This window comes from Malania oleifera, chromosome 3 (assembly GCF_029873635.1).
Source record: "Malania oleifera isolate guangnan ecotype guangnan chromosome 3, ASM2987363v1, whole genome shotgun sequence".
Lineage (NCBI taxonomy): Eukaryota > Viridiplantae > Streptophyta > Magnoliopsida > Santalales > Ximeniaceae > Malania > Malania oleifera.
In genome coordinates, this window is record NC_080419.1 from 79,076,210 (window position 1) to 79,097,413 (window position 21,204).

A 21,204-nucleotide genomic window follows, 5' to 3' on the forward strand; every position below is an offset into this window, starting at 1 on the left:
CATGTTAAATGGCAAGCCGAAACATTCGATTCTTTGCCATTTGTACTTGAGTAACGAGATTACCTTGAGCGTCTATTATGACCATCTGCTTATCTCTGAGGCTAATTTGGTAGTCTTTCTCCACAAGCTGTCTGAGACTAAGTATATTAGTCTTCATGACTGGCACATAGTACACATTGGAGATAAAGGCATGGTCTCCATCATTCCTCTTGATTAGGACATTTTATCTTCCTCAAACTGGAACTTTAGAGAGATCACCAAAGGGTATCTCTCCTTGAACTTTTTCATCAAATTCATTAAATAGGTTCTTTCTACAAGTCATGTGATTGCTGGCTCCAGAGTCAAGGTACCAAACATTTTGGTCTTGATGGTTTGAATTGTGTGCCATCAGCATTAACGATTCTCTTTCGACTTTCTCCTTTTCTGCAAAGTTAGCATTTTCATTTACTTCGTAATTTTGGGGATTACCTCTGCACTCATTGCTGTAGTGTTCATACTTGTGGCAATTGTAGCACTGAACGTTTCTCTTGTCTACGTTCGGGTGGTTATTGTATCACCCTCTTCTTTCTTGTCCTTTACATTATGGTACATAGTTCTATTGATTGCGTCATTCTCTCGTGGGACCTTTTTCGCCTCTGCTGCCTTCTCTAGATTCAAAATTTCCAAAATTTTTTCCATGAGATCCTCAGTCTCGTCCTCTTCCTCGCTATGACCTCCCTCCTTTCTCATATCTATCTGTAGTGAGGGACAACTTCATTTGGAGGGCTTGCTCAAGTGCTTTATCTTCACTCCTTTTGTTGACTTTCTACTCATGAGCTTGGAGTGAGCCCACAAGTTCTTCTACGGATATGGTGTCGAAATCTTTTGTTTCTTCCATGGTCACAGCTATATAATCAATTTTTTTATCCAAAGATCGCAAAATTTTTTCACAAATTCTCTCGTCGTTGAGAGTCTCTCCTTTTCTTCTCAATTGATTTGATACTACCATAACTTGTGTATAGTAATCAGAAATAGATTCAGTAGATTTCATTATTAAGGATTCAAAATCACCTCGCAATGTTTGAAGACGAATCTGCTTCACTTTTTCTGCACCTTTGTGTGTTCGATGGAGAGAGTCTCAAACTTCTTTGGATGTATTTTTGGAGGTGATGACTTCGAACATGACCTCATCAATGCCTTGGTAGATTATGGACTTTGCCTTGCAATCCTTCTTTTGATCAGCTTGCAAGATCGTTCTTTGAGTGTCAGACATAGTTGTTTCATCTTCTTTTGATGGGGCTTCTCTGTACCCATCTTCAACAATGTCCATAACATCCTAAGCACCTAGTAGGACTCCATTTGAATAGACCAATTGTCATAGTTCTCCTGTGTCAACTTTGGAATCACCGCTTGTGTAGTACCGTTAACCATTAGATTTAATATATCAAAACAAAGAGTGATGTAGATAGATTTTGGAAAATTTGATGCCACCAATGTGTTCAAAAGGTCGAAAAACTTTAAGAACCAGTTTTGGCTTGTAAAAAAACAATTTAAAACTTATTGAATCGGCCAAAATAAGTTTTGGACCAATTTTTTAAAACGGCTTGACTTAACAGAGTGTAACAATGTCAGTGATTATCATTAGGACATGTGGCAGATTCTGCGCATGCCGCATGGTGCAATGATCCTCTGTTTCGTCAGTCGAGTAGGGTCGTGCTCGTGGGGTCGGTTCTTGGTTGTTGGGCCAAGCTGCGGATCAAGTTTTCGGGTTAAATCACGTCAGCCAGGCGGAGAAGATGCGTGAGGATGTGTGCAACACATGACATCATCGGTAAATAGTCTTGTTGGCGTGTGAGGCACGTGTTGTTGACGCTGAATTTGTTGGCGGCACATGAAAGCGTGTGTAGAGACCATGGGACTCCATTTGAGACGTGGTTTGGTTTTCACCTCTAGACTCATCTCGACGCGAATTGCACAATGGTATACTCAATTTTGGATTTCAAGCAACTTCAAATTTGGAAGAAAATTTGAATTTCTCTCTGTTCACCTCTGTTTGGCGAATTTTAGTGAACCTGGGCGCTCTAATACCACTAATGGGTGGACAAAACTCGCTTAATCTTTGGTTGTGATTGAAACTCAGTGAGGATTGCACACAAATACACTCAATTGATTTCACTAAACAATCTGAAATAAAATATAGAGAACTTTCAAATACAATTTCTCTCTTCTCACTGGTTATTCACCTTCTTTACACTACATATTACATTACACACACATCTATTTATAGCAAGGCAACTAACGATAAGTGAATATTATAATAAAAAATGGTGGGCTGATTGGTGAGGTTGCTGCCGACTCCAGTGCAAATTTAACAACAGTGGGCTAGGATTGGTAGAGCTTCCATCGTTAAATTTTGCTGCCACCGTCCCATCGTCAAGTTTACTCTTCAACAATTATTTCCAAATAGTTTGTTATCATCAATACCAGGTTAAAGAAACCTTGGGGCTATCAATTTTTTTAATCGCTATTAATTTCTTAAACTTTTGTTCAATCATTGAGGAGTGGTCCATATAACTATGCTTGGTTGATCAAAACGTTCCCCTTTTGGGGCAGTGGTTACTAGAGGAACTAAGCTGGTGGATAACTCTTTTTTCCTTTGTATGAATGGTTAGGGAGTGCTGTCCATATAGAAGGTGATGCCTATTGGATTTGAAGGATTTCTCAAGGATTCCCTTGACTCTATATATATTGAAAAGTGGTGAAGTAGTTATAGGTACTGGCTCTGATAGTGACTATTGCAAGAGACCTTTTACCCCTAGCTCTAAGCGACATAGTCAAGAGACCAGTTCACTCATTCGGAACCAACCTTCTTCAACTTTTTTGGAGGCATATTCATTATTCAAAGGATGACAAGGTTGTCCCCAGAAGAGTCACTAATTCTTGTTGATGTCTGATAATGAATCGCTGCCTTGAAGGTTTATCAAGTAGGTTTTTGATATTGTTGATAAATCTGGCTGTTCTCAAGATTTGCAAAGTTAAAATTGGTACTTAGGAGGTACTAGTGGTCTCTAAGGGATCTCTCTGATGCTTAAGTTAGTAAATAGGTTTGAAGAATTGAAAAAGAAAGGTCCCTTAAGAGCTAGAGATTAAGTTCAGAGTTTTATTTTTTGTGTATACTTGTCCTATTTAGGGGTTATCTCTTCCATTTCATAGCTTGACCTTGTACAATACGTGGTCTAATCTCCCCAAATAATGGGCTTCTGACATGCAACATGGGATGGTTGCTAATAGGTGAGTAACTACCTAGCTACATAAGGTGGCAACATAGTGTACATGTACAACTAACTTGATGGTTACTCAGTGGGTGGTTCCCATGTAATTTAGCAAGTGTCCCCACTTCCCTTATTTGGTGGGTAATTTTCACTTTTCCTTTTGAGGTCAACATGTCTGCTCGCCGATATGTTGGGTATGTGGTTGACCTACTCAAGGTAGGTCTACTTGCCTATGTGCTCTGACCATATGATTGACCAGCTTGGGGGCATGCCTGATTATTCATGTGTGCTATATGGCTAAGTTGTAGTGATGTTGTGTAACGACCTCAAATTCTTAAATATAATGTGACAAATTAAATGAAAAAGTCAACCCGAACCCATGGGAAATGGGGACACCTGTCAATTATAGTGGAAACCTAAGCAGCAACAAGCATAAAATCTCAAACATCCAACCATAAAACATAATACTAGAGTTTACTATATCATCAAAATACTGTTCCTATATACAACCTCCAAAAAGTCAAAATAACACTAGGATCGTACAATAAAAAATCTCCTAATCCTAGTTCAACGCTTACCCTTCTAGTAGGGAAGCTCCAATCACTCAACGACGACCCGGTCTCTCTGGATTTCCTGAAAATTATTTAATGTTCGGGGGTGAGGCACTTCTCAGTAAGGGAAGATAAACTAAATACAGCTGTGTGACAACATGATTATTTAATGTAATTATACATATACAGTACATTTCATATATTTGTAAACATTTATCATAACATACTGAATGATCATATACTTTCATAATTGCTGATAAATCATATCGTACGTAAACATCCGTTATATTGATAATACTGAAAACATACCCAGGATGAATAGCTAGCTAGTGTCATGTATTACCCCCCATGACGGGTTGTGCAACCCGAAGGCAGGACCTGACAATGGCTGGCCGACCACTGCCAAGTCAAAAATGTCTGTAAGTACGATGGGCCCGCCACACCCTGGTTCGGACTGCCAGGTGGACGTCCACACTCTACTGAAAGCCACATCGACTATCCATCTCCCACCCCCTTATGGGGTGGTTAGCACTAATCTGATCATAAACATCTGATCTATAAGCTACGGTACCGAGCCCCTGAACTGAACTAAACTAACATCTGGGTTCTGATAACATTTAATTCATGATCATATATGTAACATCATTACGACCTCGTGCCGAACATATCATAATTACGGCCTCGTGCCGAACATATCATAATTACGGCCTTGCACCGAATATAACATAATTACAGCCTCGTGCCGAACATATCATAATTACGGCCTCGTGCCGAACATATCAACATATCATTCTGAAAATAAATCATTCATCATGTATTTCAAAATTATCATTTACTGCATTATTACGTAATCCCTGAAAACATGTTTTACTCGTAAAATTTTCCATATCATAATATTTTTCATGAAAAATAACATTCATGCCACACAAGTTGGGTAAATCATGTATTTTCATTTTAAATCCTAGTTCTCGTACAACAGCAGTATTTTTCCAGTAACACACATTTTCTCAGTAGTATACAAGAATCATACATATTTACTGAACATTTCTTTTCTGATAATAATAATAATACGTGTGGATAAATAACTGCTTTAATTTATTCCCTTACCTACTTATTGAGAAAGCCCCTAAAATATCTTAGCCTAACCCCCGTAGGATTTCCTGATCAATACCCTGAAATTGAAAACTCACAGTACTAAACTTCAGTATTTTCATGTGTACATCATTTCCTATAACTACCATAAGACCAAATTTGGCTTAAAAAGTCTTACCTCAACTCTGGGATGATTTCCAACTTGCTTTCACCAACGATCCGCTACGGTAGATTTGGAGAGAACTTCTCCAGGAGCGTCGTGGTGACTTCAAAACATCGAACCGGCGTAAATCCGGCCCAAAATTGAAAAGAGAGAGAGAGAGAGAGAGAGAGAGAGAGAGAGAGAGGACCGAAAAGGAGAGAGAGGGGAGTGAGTTAGCCTAATGGGGAAGTTAAAATCCGGATTTTTTGTATTTATAGAACTGAATTCGTTGACGAGCCACTTCATTCGTCGATGAATCCTTTAATAATTTCGTCGACGAAATTCAGTCCTCGTCGATGAAATTCAGTTGGTTCAAAACCTCTCTTGGTATTTCTTCGTCGATGAAATTCAGTCTTCGTCGACGAATTCTCTTAAACCTTTGTCAACAAATCCCCTTTATTCATCAACGAATTCTCTAAAACCCTTGTCAACGAATCCCGTGTATTCGTCAATGAAGCCCTGATGTTTCCCCTCGATTACTCCTTCCCAAAGTGCAATGTCGTTGACGAAGTCGACTTCCTCCTTCTGTTACTGTCTCTATTTCCCTTCCTTTTTATTATTTAAATCCCATTATTATTTGGGTTATCACATGTTGCCCATTATCATTCACCTACAATAGATTATATTCCTAACACCCAATATTCCCCAAAATTTAAAAAGAAAAAGTGAGAACATGGTAAGAAAATCCAACCCATTTGGCCTAATATGAAAAAAAAAAAAGGAAAAAAAAAGACACCATTGGACCATAGAAACAAAATCCTATAGTAAAAATGCCTCAACACACACACACACAAGGAAAGAGAGGGGGGGAGGGGAGAGAGAGAGAGAGAGAGAGAGAGAGAGAGAGAGAAAGAGAGAGATTTACATTGAGCAAACACACGATGGCGGTAATGGTGATGATTATAGGTGTGAGATAGGAGTGGATGGTGATAGGTGATTACTTGTACCATTCTTCAACAACTTTGAGCCATTGGATATGGAGGCTTAAGGGATTTCAAAGCGTAAGTAGGGTGGCAATTTGAGGAAATTTATAGGGGAGTGGAGAATGTGGAGGCAAAAAATTGATAATGAACAATGTGTATTGGGAGGGCAGGGGCGTGGGCAGGGAGTAGGGGGTGTTTAAACTAAATATGAAAATGATGTCATTTTAGTTGTATAATTAAGGAACAAAGAAAAAAAAATTAACATCATTTTAGCTTTCTCTTTTGAAATATTTTAGCGATGACTATATTCCGTGGCTCAAAATATATAGAACGTTGCTAAAACGTTTCCTTCAGCATGCAAGAGTATTTTCTCTTTTCCTACCTAACCTTTAGTGACAAAACCATACAAGTTGTTGCCAAAATCATTTTAGCGACAATATTATATTATGTCACAAAAGGTCACTCTTAGTGACCAAATTTTGTTCGTTACTAAAAATTCATTGCTAAAAAAATAGTTTTGTGATAGTGTTTGTTGACTCTATAAATCATATCTCATTTTGATAATGACAAATCATTTTGTATCTTACAAGTCCTCTAAGCTAGTTTAGCTTGAGGTAGGGTCGTGGGCACATTTGCAAGTTGAACCTCAATAACACATTTGGTGTCACTCTTGTTGTACTTGCTTTACTTTTTGTGCTTGCTTGCTTATATGTATTTGCTGGAATCATCACACTGATATTTTGATATATTTATTTGTGATTGCTTGTGAAATACTAGAGTTGTTTTATTTGCCTAGCCTATCTAAACGTACAAGTATCAGTTGAATTGGATCTGCTTAGTAAAGACCTTAAGTTGTGGTATACTACTACTGGTTAATAGACCCTAAAATTGTTAAATCTCCAATTCATCCCCCTCTTGGGCTTACACCAATTCCAACAATTGGTATCAGAGGCAAGTTGTGGCATATCCTAATGAGTAGCTACATAAAGGTCAATGGCTCGTTTTGGTGTATCTCAGTTTAGTGAGGGTTATCCCTTGTCAAGGCCTCAATTGTTCTGTGGTGTAGATTACACTGCCTAGAAACAAAGAACGACTATTTTTATTCAAGCTGTTGATTGGAGGACTTGGAGAGTAATTGAGTAAGGGAACTATATCCCATTGAAAATTGTTTGTAATAAAGAGGTTCCCAAACTCTATAATAAAAGGAATGAGCTTGGCTTGAGTTTATTAAAAATTAATTCTAGTGCCATACATAGCTTATATTGTGCTCTAGATGCTGACATTTTCAAAGAAATCATGGCATGTCAAAGTGCCAAAAAGATATGGGAGGCACTTGAAAAGTGATATGGAGAGGGCAAGAAAAAGAAGTCTACTTCTCCAAAAGCATCGAGCTCAAATGTTCAAGGAGAAAATCGGTGTTTTATTGCATTAACCGATGAGAAGGTAAATTCCTCTCCTTTTATTTCATTAAATGATTTATGCATGATACTTGCGATAAATCTTGTGATATTTTTAGTAGTGTATCTTATAGTGAATCTAATGATGATTGCATGCCAACCTATGAGGAACTTAAAAAGAAATATATTAAAACTCATAAATCTCTTTTTAAAATGTTTAAACGTTTTACTGACTTGAAAAAAAAGAATGAGACATTATTGAAAGATCTAGAATCCAAAATTCTTGCTATAAAAGAAAAGGATTTGAAAGTCATAAGATTAGATAACAAGAATGCAATGTTGGAAAAGAGCCAAAAGATTTAAGGTCCAAAGTTTCTATTGAAAATGGAAAGGATCTTCAAATATCTGCACTAGAGTATAAAGCAAACACGATGACCAAAGAATTCATAAAATTACAAGGTGTTTGAAAGGGTTTAAAAGATCTAAAAATTCAAGGCGTGGAAAAAAAAAAAGTTGAGGACCAAGCTAAAATCATCCATACATTCATTAGGAGCAAAGAAAACTTTGATAAGCTCTTAGGTTCATAAAAGATGACGTTAGAGAAAGAAGGTATAGGGTTTAATGGAATTGAAAATAGGAAGAGGAAGAACCTATACATGGGGTACTTTGTAAGAGAATTTAAACATTATACTAGTATCTCCTTCGGTCCTTATGTTCACCCCATCAGCGTCTTGTGTAGAAAGAAGGGGCACATAACATTTGACTTCCTAGTTAAAAGGAAGGATGTGAAACCCAAATAGGTATGGAGAGTCAAAGAACCACCTAGTCCTAACCCATCGAGACTCAAACATAGAAAATGGTATGGGTTGTCAAGAAAGCAAATTCCTTAGAACCAAAGGAAGAACATGTTCCAATGGGAATTACATAATCACTTAATTCTTCTTGAGTTCTTAAGGATTAATAAAAGGGGGTAGTAATGACTTGAGACTTAAGGAGTCATCTGTGTCTAAAATGTTAATCTTAGTTCATGCATTCACTTTACATCATCCTTGTATACTAAGATCTTCAAAAAATCATGCCAATACAGAAATTCAAGTGATATATCCAATCTGAATCTAATGCATATACATCATAATGATTCGTTATAATATTAATATATATATATATATATATATATATATATATATATTAATATTATAACGAATCATTATGATGTATATGCATTAGATTCAGATTGGATATATATATATATATATATATTGGCATTAGCATGCAAACCTTGAACTAAAGAGGAATGAGCTACATGAATGGGACTTTAGTCTCACCATAACTTATATCATTCCTTCAAGATGTTCAAAGTATCTGAGATGAAGAACTTAAATCATTATATCTCAATTAAAATCTCAGAAGCATGCTAAAGTAAAATCCACTTTCAATAGGATAAGGCATTTATGCTTGGTAATTATATCTTAATGCTTAACTCATTCTTGAACATGAATATCTTAAGTTAAGCATCCTTCGTCCATTGTCTAGAGTTGAGCTTTAGGGAACCATCTTATATTGTATATCACTTAATCCTAAACTCAGTGGTGAACATAAAAGATTTCATCTATTCGCCAACTCGTATCCTTGCTAAAAATAGTTATCATATTGTAGGGATACCTTCCAGCAGTGGCAAATTAGAAATGACCGAAGAGCAGTGTTCTAATAAGTTCACGTTTACCCAAATGCTCTTTGCCAAGCCTGGACATGATTACCAGCATGAAAATATTTTGGAAAATGTCCTGCTTCTCCTGATACTCACCTAAACTCAAAAGTAAATTAATTTTCAAGAGTATTGTTGTACAACTCCATCATGAGCTCTCAAATAAAAATTCAAATCATTTGGAAGCTTCATTTCTTTAGAATGAGCTAAATTTCAAGGAGCCTATGCACATGCAGTTTAAATTGAAAGCCATTCAAACTCAAGCATCTCACGAATTGAGATTCATAAGAAAAGAGGCTAAATTGGCTTATTACACTTAAAGAGATATTTCTTATGACTTTTTGGTCCAATTAGCATGTACATCCAAAGTCAAGTTTAAATCATTGAAAATCTTAGAACACTTGGCTAAAGAACTTGAAGAATGGAGAGAAGATAAAGACATAAGATGGAAATTAGTAAAACGCATAACTGAGAGGGAGCACTTTTATTTCATGAATATATATACATACATACATACATACATAATACATACATACATACATACATACATATATATATATATATATATATATAAATGCTCTCATGATCCTGTTTTATTTCCATGTGTCTTCATAAGAGCAGCACTGAACTCCTCTTTCCATTTATGCTTAATGATCATATTATCTAATGGATAGTTTATATGTTGATTTTTAGCATGAACTATTATTGAGTTTTACTGAATATGCTATTGATTGTCTACTGAAATGCATGTTTGTATTGAATGTCAACTGCATGGTTGATGCAGTATTGAGAATTGCATGCTGATAGTGAATTTAGGTCCTCGCATACTTAAACTGAATGATATCTGCATGATGTAGATTATTATGACTTGCTTGCTTGAATCTATCAGATTTATGTGCATAATTTTTTATGGGAAAACACTATTTATAGATGGCATGTGGCTTAAAATTTGTTAATTTTTCCAAAATTAAAACCATGTGCTGCATGATTCAAGATGCATGCATAATCACATATTTAGGGGAGAATAAGCCCCTTCCTTAGAAAAGAAGCAAATTTAAAGGACTCACTTGCATCATGTGTTTATTTCTTTTAGTCTCGAGGCTCCTTTGTAATCAATAAGCATCATATCACATTTTATTTTTTTTTTATATATATGAGATGACATGGATTGCTCTTGAATTCATAAACATTTCTATAGGAATAATCTTGCTGGATTAACAAAATTGCTTAATCATATATATCCAATAGAAGTGTTTAAAGAATCAAAATGCTTGCCTATAATTTTGTTTGTCAACATCATCTCTGATTGGTATAAGCATTTGTCTGCATCTAAGATAATTTTCATTTTGAAAGGGGGAGCCTCTGTTTTAAAATTCTATCTCTACTAGCTCACCCAAGATTTTGGCTTAGATCTATATTGAATTTATTGTGGTATGATTATTTAAGCATAACGATTGTCTTGAAAATCTTAAATGGAAGAATACTGCTTGCCACAAACTCTTTTACTTAAGACCTTGGCATATGGTCTTGCATTAAAGTTTCACATTTGGTGTCATATGGTTGCTTTTTCTTGTTATATTCCTAATATGTTATGTGCTTAATTACTCACCAGAAAAATCTAGCTTGCTTGATCGTTACGGGGATTCCTTTTAAAGTTTTTTTTGGGCCAAGAAATGATTTTATAAATGATAATTTTTTATCTTTTGATGCTAATTTATAAGCTTCAAAATATTAATGACTTGTTTTGAAAAAAAAAAATTATGTCATGAAGCTCATAAATTTTAAGGGCCGATATATTTACGAAACTACTTCAAGAGGAGCAACTTAACTATTGGAATACTACAACTATGATCATTTAAGCTTTCTCACATTTATATTCATATACTTCATATCTTGTGAGGAATACATATGCTATCCATAATGCACTGCATATCTATACTACTTTATGGATATTGGAAATATTGTACTCATTGCATGAACTGGCTTGAACCATACTGAATTGCTTGCGCAATATTGTTTTAAAATATTTTTGTTTCTCCACTTAAGGTTGCTTTACATGGATACTTTTATTATTACCTTAGCCTTTTCTGATGATGTCAAAAGCGGGAGAAAGATCTTAGCAAAACTGGGATGATAATAGCTATAGCACTTGAGCTCTATTTCCAAACATTTAATTGCATGATTGATTATTTAGTGTCTTCTTTCCACATATGCTTGAATTACATTATACATTTTTTATGCATATTCTTAGGGGGAGCCTTTTAAAGAATATACCAATTTTTTCTTGTGTATTTGTCATCATTAAAAAGGAGGAGATTGTTGACTTTATGATTCATATCCCGTTTAGATAATGACAAATCACTTTATATCTTACATGTCCTCTAAGCTATTTTTTCTTGAGATGGGGACGTAGGCATAGTTGTCGAACCTCGATAACACATCTAGTGTCACTCTTGTTTTACTTGCTTTACTTTTTGTGCTTGTTTTCTTATTTGTATCTGCTGGAATCATTGCACTGACATTTTGATAAATTTATTTGTGATTGCTTATGAAATACTGGAACTGCTTTATCTGCCTACCCTATCTAAACGTACAAGTATCAATTGAATTGGAACTGCTTAATAAAGACCTTAAGTTATGATATACTGCTACTGGTTAATAGACCCTAAAATTTTTAAATCTCCAATTCACCTCCCTCTTGGGATTATACCAATTTCAACAGTGGTCTTACTTATTAAACATATTTCATATAAATTACACAAAAATTATATCTAACAAAAAACTTCGTTATTCTTTTTTCAAATGTCACTTTGTTAGATAATTGAAGATATGAAATAAATATATTATATATTCATAATTTTAAGAATGATCTAATCCTTATATATTAATACTTACTTCAAGGCATTGACTTAGGCCACCCTTGTCTATTTTTTTTCTATGCTCAAGTGGTAAAAGTGCAACATGCTGCTAATAGGAGACAACCGAACCAATAAAATGATTCATTTCATAGGAATTTGGCTAAGATCAACACTAATTGTCAATTATCAAACTCAACCTACTCCTTCACTTGAGCTTAGGACTAAATATGAGTGAAGATAATTAAGACATAAATGGAGTTTAAAAAAAAATGCCATTAAAAATGCTTATCATTTTATTTTATGGAATTTTTTGTAGTAGTACTAACGTTTAATAGCTGCTACAAAATTTATCCCACATTTTAGCTACATTTGTTAAAATGATATAATGGTGTTGAAATATTCCATATTATAATTAAACTAGCATATTTTAGGAAAATGAAAATCGCTATGTTTTGAAAGTATGGACTTAGAACTTTAGAATTGGATTTGTCTAAATTTATATAAAATATAATATAAAAATTATTGTTTGTGGCTTTTATACTTCTGTTTTGATAAGCGAAGAAGGAATGAGGAAAAATATGAAGGGGGCAGCACAGCAAGAATCGTCGATGAAGGGCCTATGCTCGTCGACGAGGGAACAACAGAGGTTCGTCAACGAATAATTATCGAGAGTAGGAAATTTCAGACTTTTAACATCGTCGACGAGAGCCCTGCATTCATCGACGAAGGTTTTTCTTAGTCTCATCGACAAACCCCTGTGTTCATTGACAAGAGGCGCCTGGGCTGCGACAGTTTTCTGAAATTTTGAATTTAAATGTTGGGTGGTTAGACAAACAGGGGGAAACCTCCAAGGAAACTCTATATATGTCATCTGAGCATATTTTGAGTGAGTAATCATTAGAGAAGTGTATTGTGTACATTTTGATTTTCTTAGTGAAATTTGTGTGTCATTGCTTTTGTGAATGTAGCCTTTTCCGAACCACGTAAATCTTTGTGTTGATCTTGTTTTAGTTGTGTGTTATTTATATTCATTTGTTGTTTATTCTGCTATGCATTTTCATTATACGATCCATATCACAACAACAACCCTAGTATTCAATTTGGCTTGAAATTCGATATTAAATTTAAGTTTGTGTAAATTTAATATATTTTTTTGATTTAAACTCACCCAAATCTATTTTTCAAACTCAATATGTATAAAACAAACTATTTTCATAACTCAAAATAAGATGACTTGATTCCAAGAATAAAGTTAGCAAAACCCTTGGATGACATGAGTATTAGGAAAAGAAAATACATAGATTTGACTATTAACTCAAGTCACTTGAATCTGGTCACATTGACTTCTTTTTTTAAAAAAAAAATGAACTCATATAATTTTATACTCTTTATTTATAGGATTTTTATTGGCTTATTTTTAGGTGTTTTAAGGTTTTAAGTAGAATATTATAAAGGTTGGAGGTTGTATTTAATGGGAAGTTTTATTTGGTGGTCTATACAAATACATGCATGTGTATGGGGTAAATTGTCAAGATAGGCTAGACTAATTGTTAAAATCCCAAGTATCTTTGTGAATAATGAATAAATTAGGAAAGTGAAAAAATGTTGGAGATTTTATTTTATTGTAATTTATTATGTAGGAAGATTATTTCCTTATTCTGATTAGTTGATTGTATTATAAAAGATTGGGATGTACATTCGTAAATTGAATTGAAGAATTATTCATATAGAATTTTGCTTACATGATATCAGAGTTAGGGTTTCTAAACCTTAGCTAACTATGACAGACGACGCCATCAATAGCGGAGGGTCGAGTTCCTCTGAAACTCTTGATGGCAACTTTGACATCATCTCAACCGTGAGTTTGCAGGGGCTAGACAACACGGCCTTTCCACTCTCAGTAGAGAAATTGAACGGAAAAAAATTTCCATGAATGGGCTCAATCCATTAAACTAGTGATTGAAGGAAAAGGGAGGTTAGGATACCTTACCAGCGAATGGAAGAAGCCCACTACAACTGACATCGTAGCTCTGCAAAAATGGAAAGCTGAGAATTCCATGGTGACAGTGTGGCTCATAAATTCGATGAAGCCCTCAATCGGCAAGATATACTTGTTCCTTCCAACGACGAAGGATGTCCAGGACGTAGTTCACGAGACATATTCTAATGCCGAAAGTTACTCCTAAATCTTTGAGATTAAGACCTGACTATGGCAGCTGCGGCAAGGAGAAAAGGGAGGTCGCCGAGTACTTCATGGAGATGACCACCCTCTGGCAGTAGCTTGACCTTAGCATCGATGAAGAGTGGGAGTGCTCCAGCGACAGCATACGTTACAAGCGACTCCTTGAGAATGAGAGGGTGTTCAAGTTTTTGGCAGGTCTCAATCGCGACCTGGATGTTGTACGAGGGAGGATCCTTGGCCAGCGTCCTCGACCTTCGACTCGGGAGGTCTTCGCAGAGGTGCGGCGTAAGGAGAGTCGCCGCAAGGTGATGTTGAAAACGCACTGTGAACCTGAAAATCTCAGCCCTAACTCGAAAAGAAACGGGACCTAAAATTTTGGCCCTAATGTCAAAAAATCCTACAGGCTTGGGCTCTGGGGTTGGCTCAGGCTCCGATTCTGGACAAAGGCCACAAAATGGAAAATTTTGGTGCAAACATCATCGAAAATCAAATCATTAATAATCTCATTAGCAAATTGGAGATGATTAATATCTATGATCCAACTTAGGGAAGTGTTAAAATCTCAAGTATGTGAATAATGAATAACTTAGGAAAGTGGATAAACGTAGGAGATTTTATTTCATTGTAATTTATTTTGGAAAATTATTTTCTTATTTAGATTAGTTGATTATGTTATAAAAGATTAGGATGTTCATATGTAAATTGAATTGAAGAATTATTCAAATAAAATTCTGCTTACACTAGTCTGGATTCATTTCTCCACTCGATCCTGGATTCGCCCAAGTGAGTTGTTGGGTTTATCTTTATTTCATGCGCTGGCAGGATACCAAAACTTACACTTCTGTTTTCGCATCAAAATGAAAAAAAATAAAAATAAATAATCTTCATTGGTGCCAAGAGAGATTTTCTCCCCCTATTTGGTTTACTTCTGAAATATTCCATTTTCCAGGAAAAAAAAAAATTACCCCAAAAATTCTGCTAGTAATGGTGGCCCCTTATCTTTGATGCGTCTCAATTGATGAAATCTTCTCCTTTTCAGGTTGACAAACTTGACGAGATCTTCACCTCGTCGTCTGTCGGATACTGGTTGCTACCCTGCTAATTTCCATTAGAGCCGGAGGCTTAGCCCTTTACCCTATGGCATTTTGTACTGCGCTTGACAACAAAAGTGAACCCAAATGGCGCAAGAGTCTTTGCATTGACAGTTATCGCTACCTTCAAGAAAATGTTGGGTGGAAAGTTGGGTTTGGAGGCTTGGAGCCCCTGTAATTCTCATGGTCTTTTCTGTTCTCATGTTCTTAGCGGGCGAATTAAGGTACTACCATAACATCATTATAATGTTCTTCTGAATTGATCTTCGCCTGCATATTTTAGCAGTTTTAATAAACTATTTCAGAGCTCGTCCGTAAAATTCTGATTTAAAAACTATTTTATTCCTAAGCGTCTAACCCTGCGGCTGTTGTTTGTGTTTAACTACTCGCTAGGATGACAACTGCAATTGTTTTCCAAGTTGTTTGTAAAATTCAATGCTTAAAAGATTTCCTCTATGACAACATAAGTTTTTTATTTTGTTTTCTCTAACTGCCCGGTCAGAATGAAAATATATTAGGAAAATGAAATGAAAATATGGAGGAATCAAATTTTCATGTTTGGTTAAGAAAGACAATAAAATATATACAACAAACAAAAATTAGTTTATTAGTATCTTGATTTTTCTTAAATATATGGGAAATGAATTTTCTTCTTATGTTTCTTTCATTTTATTTCTCAAAAAAATCCTTGATCCAAAATAGTCCCTTAGGGTTTAATTGGAACTTAGAAAATGTGGGGAAAATCTATGCTTGATTATTAAGAAAAATAAGAATGAATGGAATCAAAAGAAAGGGTGGTACTGAATCAGAATCCCAGATTTGTCATGATAAGCTGGTTGGTGTAGTTTGCAAAGTGCAACTCTTTTGTAGATGTCTAAACACAGGCTTGCATCATTAGAGATCCTGCTGAGTGATTTAAATCCGGATGGGTCAGCTTGAAACCCATGGAGTCCTGGAGCAAGTAGAATCGCTCAAAGCTATTATTAGAGTTCTCCCTATGTGTCTCTTACGATACATCTCAGTGGTTAATCTTTGAGTCTTTCATGTTAGAGGTTTCAAGTTGAATTCTAGAAGGGACAGAAAGCAATATGGGATAGGAGATGGACTATTGCAGGCTGTGTTGCATAAGTGCAGCGTACTTGGTATGCAAATATCATGACGATGCTCATTGTGTTATTAGACTTCTCCCTATGTGTCTCGTAGGAGGCATCTCAGTGATTAAACTTTGAGGCTTTCATGTTAGAGGTTTCGAGTTGAATTCTAGAAGGGGCCAAAAGCAACATGGGATAGAAGATGGACTATTGCAGGTTGTGTTGCATAAGCGCAGCCTACTTGGTCTGCAAATATCATGACGATGCTCATTGCTATGCTCCAAGCAAACACCATGAACAGACACGTTACCTGAAATTTCCAAATCCTAGCAAGTGGGTCCTTCAATGTGGTAATTATTGCTACCGTTACACTATGGGTAGCCTTCCATGACCATGTAATGGTGCCCCAGCTGCTCAGGTACACTGGCCGAGACTACTGGCAACCCAAGTTTTTCAAATGGGAATTGTGCTAGCACTCTTGTGCATGGCAATGGCACTCTCAGAAATATCAGAGTGAACAAGAAGGAAAATTGGAAATGAATAAGGATTGGAGGATCAACGAAAGTTGCTACGGACATGTTGGCAATGAGGTTCATGTCACTGCATGGTTTGGCCAAGGCTTTAAATTAATGCAGCTAGGCAGATAGAGTTCTATTACTATCAGTTTCTCAGGAGCATGTCTAGCTTTGCAATGACTCTTTTCCTACTAGGGATGGCTATGTCTAGCTGGGTGGGCTCTTCTGGTGGATGTTAATAGATTTGCAAGGAAAGGAGGTAGGGAGAGCTGGTTGTCAAGCAACATTAGCAAGGGTCACATATATTACTATTACTGGCTAATTATTGCTCCAAAGTCAAATTAATTTTTCGTCCTTTCTTGTCTTTTGTTGGGCTTGTGAGCTTTTACTGGGCGAAAGGAGTAGAGCTTCAGATGCAGTTGAAGAAGAGTTTCAAGTATAAAAACTTACCTTTAGCTTGATGGGTACCTCTGTTCTTTGTTAATGGTATGACAATTGGAGCATGTATAACTGAAAACACTATTGTAAACTTTCCTCTTCCACTTGATGAGAAAGGAAGTGCTTGCGTGTTTCTCATTATCCCTTATTGGTTTATGCAATCAGTTGCAAGGGAAAGTTAATTACTCTTAATTTGATGGTGGAAATTGCCCACAATTTTGTAAATTGGTGGAAAATGATCCATTTAGCTGACTACACCTAGTGGGATGTAAGGCTTGGTTTGCTGTTTGTTCTTTGCTTTGTGCTGCAAATTCTCGTTACTTTTATGCTGTAAATGCTCTCTCTCTTTCTCCCCAGTTGGAAATTATACTGGGGACCCGACTCTCTATATCGTCCATGTACTTGTTTAGGTGCAAGACATGTGACAACATTACAAAACTTACAGAATGTTTACTTTGATGATTCAAATGAATAGTTTTTTGCGAGTTGAATCTAATGAATAGTTGAACATATGGGAAGTATCCATTTTTCTAGATCAGCTGGGTGCTATATATCCATTCTCAGACATGTATGGGTGAATATTGTCCAGTCATGTCTTCCTCCTCATGCCTAACATTAAACCTTTCTCCCCCACGAGGACCATAAGCTTTACAACAAACAAGAAAATACACAAAATTAACCAAACCCAAAGCAGCAAGAAGCCAATAATAGTAATCAAAGTGACCCTTATTAATGTCAGTGGAAACCCAACTCTCTCTTCCCCCTCTTCTAGTGATGTTATTAACAGTGCTCAATATAAAACTTGCTAACAAGTTTGCAATAGACATTCCAAATCCGCAGAGGTTGGATGCAATGCCTGTCATACTTTCAGGGAACTCAGAAATGTAGAACTCACTTTGCCCCACTGCATTGAAACAGTCAGCGAAGCCACCCAGACAATGTTGGGGCACTAGCCACATAGCCGACATGCTTACTGAAACTTTTGGGTCATCAGAAAATCCTTTCAAGACTGCAGTTCTCCGTCTATGGCTCTCCACAATAGCAGACACTGCCATGGACATGCAAGAGAGTAGCAGTCCAATCCCCATTCTTTTCCTGGCACTGAGACAAACTGGTTTTCCCATGATTTTGGATGCCAGGGGGAGGATTATGCGGTCATAGAGAGGAAGCCATATTACAATAGCTACTACCGTAAATACACCAAAAGAGCCTGCTGGGATTTCAAATTTGGAAGTGATGCATCTATCCATGGAATTTGCCTGCATGATAACAATTTCAGGTGGTGTTGTGACTTCCATGTCATCAAGTGTCCTTTAAGGAATTGATCGAACTCAACATTAACCATTCAGCAAAAATTTTGGAAAATTTTTATAGTAGGGAAAAGTGCAACATATGTACACAAAAACAGCAAAAAAGAAAAAGAAAGAGCCATGATGTCGAAATTTCAAATCAGGAACATGGCTTATGATTGGGAACTGTAGGCAATCTTCAGCAATGATGTTTGTCAGATATATATTGCGCCAACTACTGTCATAGATCAATTAAGTATGATATATACTATGAATGATAATATTAAGCATAGGCCATGGCTTTTTGCAGAACTCAAAAGGGGTTTTCTGGCACATGCTTGCCTGTAGCAATGGAAATGATCCCTGATTCATGCTGACTGACATCAAGATTCCTGTTGACCACAATGGAATCACCTTGATTATTGCTTTAAGCTCTTCTACTTGATCCACTGTGCAAATGCTCCATGGGTTGTAGTTCTTCTCTGGACTTGTAATAATGCAGGCTTTGTTAAAAAATCTGGAGATGACAATGGAAGCTTAACTAGGATCAAGATTTTCTTTTGCTGATAAAAATAGTAGAATCAATTGATGTTGATGAGGATGAGTTTCATTTGAAGTTCAAAGAAGCATTTAGAGCATTCACATGCTTTTTGGGATTCAAATCAATTTACAGGGCAATTTCCCGATACCCATCAGTTTGTTCTTTAAACTACTGCAAATTGGACTGTGGAGTTCAAAAAATAAAATAAATAAAAGACTAAATTTAATGGCAATACCTTAGTTTCTCGGTTGGTGCCTTGAGGTTTGATTCTACATTATTGTAATAAAGTTTAAGATCTGTGTTCTTTGATGAATTTAGTTCAACATGTCTGTTTCTGTGAGCAGCAACGACTACTTGAGCAAGCCCCACAAACAAGCTTCTGTTGGCCTCCAACTTGACATACCATGGAGAGGCCCAGAAGAATGAAAGAGTGGACAAAAACATAAAAATGGCAGGAACTCCAAAGCCCACTTTCCACCCCAAGTGGTCTTGAATGTACACAATGCAGGTAAGAGCAATGAGGGCTGAAACTGTGGCAGCAGTATAGTACCAACAGAAGAAACTCTCTAAAGTCCTTTTGGTTCCCAAATTAATGTTCCCTTTGTACAGCTGATCGAGCCCGAAGGCTGCTGAAGATGACCTGATGCCTCCGCTGCCGATCGACATTAGGAGAAATGATGAACAAAGCAATGAAAGTTGGGAGAATGTTGGGGATTGGCAGCTCTGGGCAGATTGATCGCAGGGTGGAGGCCTGGCTTGTGGAATCATAGCTGTTAGCCATATAAGAATCATCCCCTGTAACATGCAAAATTGATTCAACTTGTCTTAGATAAGTAAAGGTAGAAGTGGATGAATTATAGGCCGGATACAATTTTGAATAGCATTTTCGTTAATGAATTTTAGTTTCATAATCTTTTTTTACAGTGATGCACCTAAGAACTTGCTTGCATTAAAGGGAATCATTGATGCAAATGTACCAGAAGAGACGCAATGGATCCAAATCCAATCATCTGAAATCTGCCGAAGTAAGAATCAGAAAGGACAACTCCAATGAGGGGCATGAAACTGGTAGCTGCAGACCACATGTACAATATGTTGGTTCCTGTTGTCATCTCCAACCCATAGTCCCTCATCAAGTAAAGTATCATATTAGGCATCAGCCCATAGCTTGCCACCTTCTCAAATGCCTCATTGGCTGCATACATAAAATACAAAATCAGAAACAGATAGGGTTTTGTATATTTTCTGTGCACATGTACAGGCATTAAGCATACATACACATGAAACACACGTAGAGATAGATATATATAATATTTATGTTACCTATAATGAATGGCGTGGTTCTAAGGCCACCCTTTTGAGGTCCCAAAAGCTCTTCTTCGATCATTTCCATTTGGTGATCTGTTTGCCTCTCTATCTCTGTTTTGTCTTTTGATTTCTACTCTGTGTTTGAGAAAGAGAGGTGCGGGAGAGAGAGAATGCTGGAGATAAATATTTGCTTCCCACAGATGTGACATATCTACCCCTAATCTTCCTAGGGCTTATATGGGCACAGACATGAGTGCAAGATTATATGCATTACAAAAGAACATTCAGTAGCACATGCATGCGTGGAAGGAAAATGCAGACGGGCATGTTGGCTTGATTTTGGATCCACTCCCTTGGCCATGACTTTGGGCTTTAACAAATTAGCGCTGACTTATACAGTCCCCTGTCCGCACGTGTATTAATTTGTTGCCTTTATTTATTGATTTATTTTTGTAGCTAAATTCCCACTTCAAGATATCCACCCAGGGGGCTCAATTTTCTCTTTGAAAGAGACGAGAATGAATTCTTTCGTTCTTTTCTTTTCTTTTCGTTTTTTCTTGACATAAGAGTATGAAGTTTTTGACATATGTGCACATAACACACTATTGACAATTGCAAGTGAAATAATTTAGGGTTTCTTTAATTGTGAAAAATAATTATTTTTAAAAAAATTTATTTAAAAAAATTAGTTAAAGTTTTTATTTTGACAATATTTGTGTAAACTAAATAAACAATAATAAACTATTTTTATATGATAATTACTCATATAT

General features: G+C 36.2%; 1 protein-coding gene and 1 long non-coding RNA gene across 2 annotated transcripts; one reads left to right on the top strand and one right to left on the bottom strand.

The window, feature by feature from the left end:
- Nucleotides 1-14,059: 14,059 nt before the first annotated feature.
- On the top strand, nt 14,060-17,626 carry LOC131150447 (uncharacterized). Its single transcript, XR_009135547.1, has 2 exons — nt 14,060-14,466; nt 15,201-17,626. It is a non-coding gene; the product is annotated as an uncharacterized LOC131150447 (long non-coding RNA).
- Nucleotides 17,627-17,856: 230 nt separating this feature from the next.
- LOC131151394 (protein NRT1/ PTR FAMILY 1.2-like) lies at nt 17,857-20,368 on the bottom strand. The gene is made up of 4 exons (XM_058102637.1): nt 20,104-20,368; nt 19,362-19,921; nt 18,928-19,102; nt 17,857-18,555 (listed from the first exon to the last, which is right to left on the bottom strand). Exons 1-4 carry the CDS (start codon nt 20,329-20,331, stop codon nt 17,857-17,859), a joined length of 1,662 nt encoding a protein of 553 aa, XP_057958620.1. The 5' UTR covers nt 20,332-20,368.
- Nucleotides 20,369-21,204: the final 836 nt, after the last annotated feature.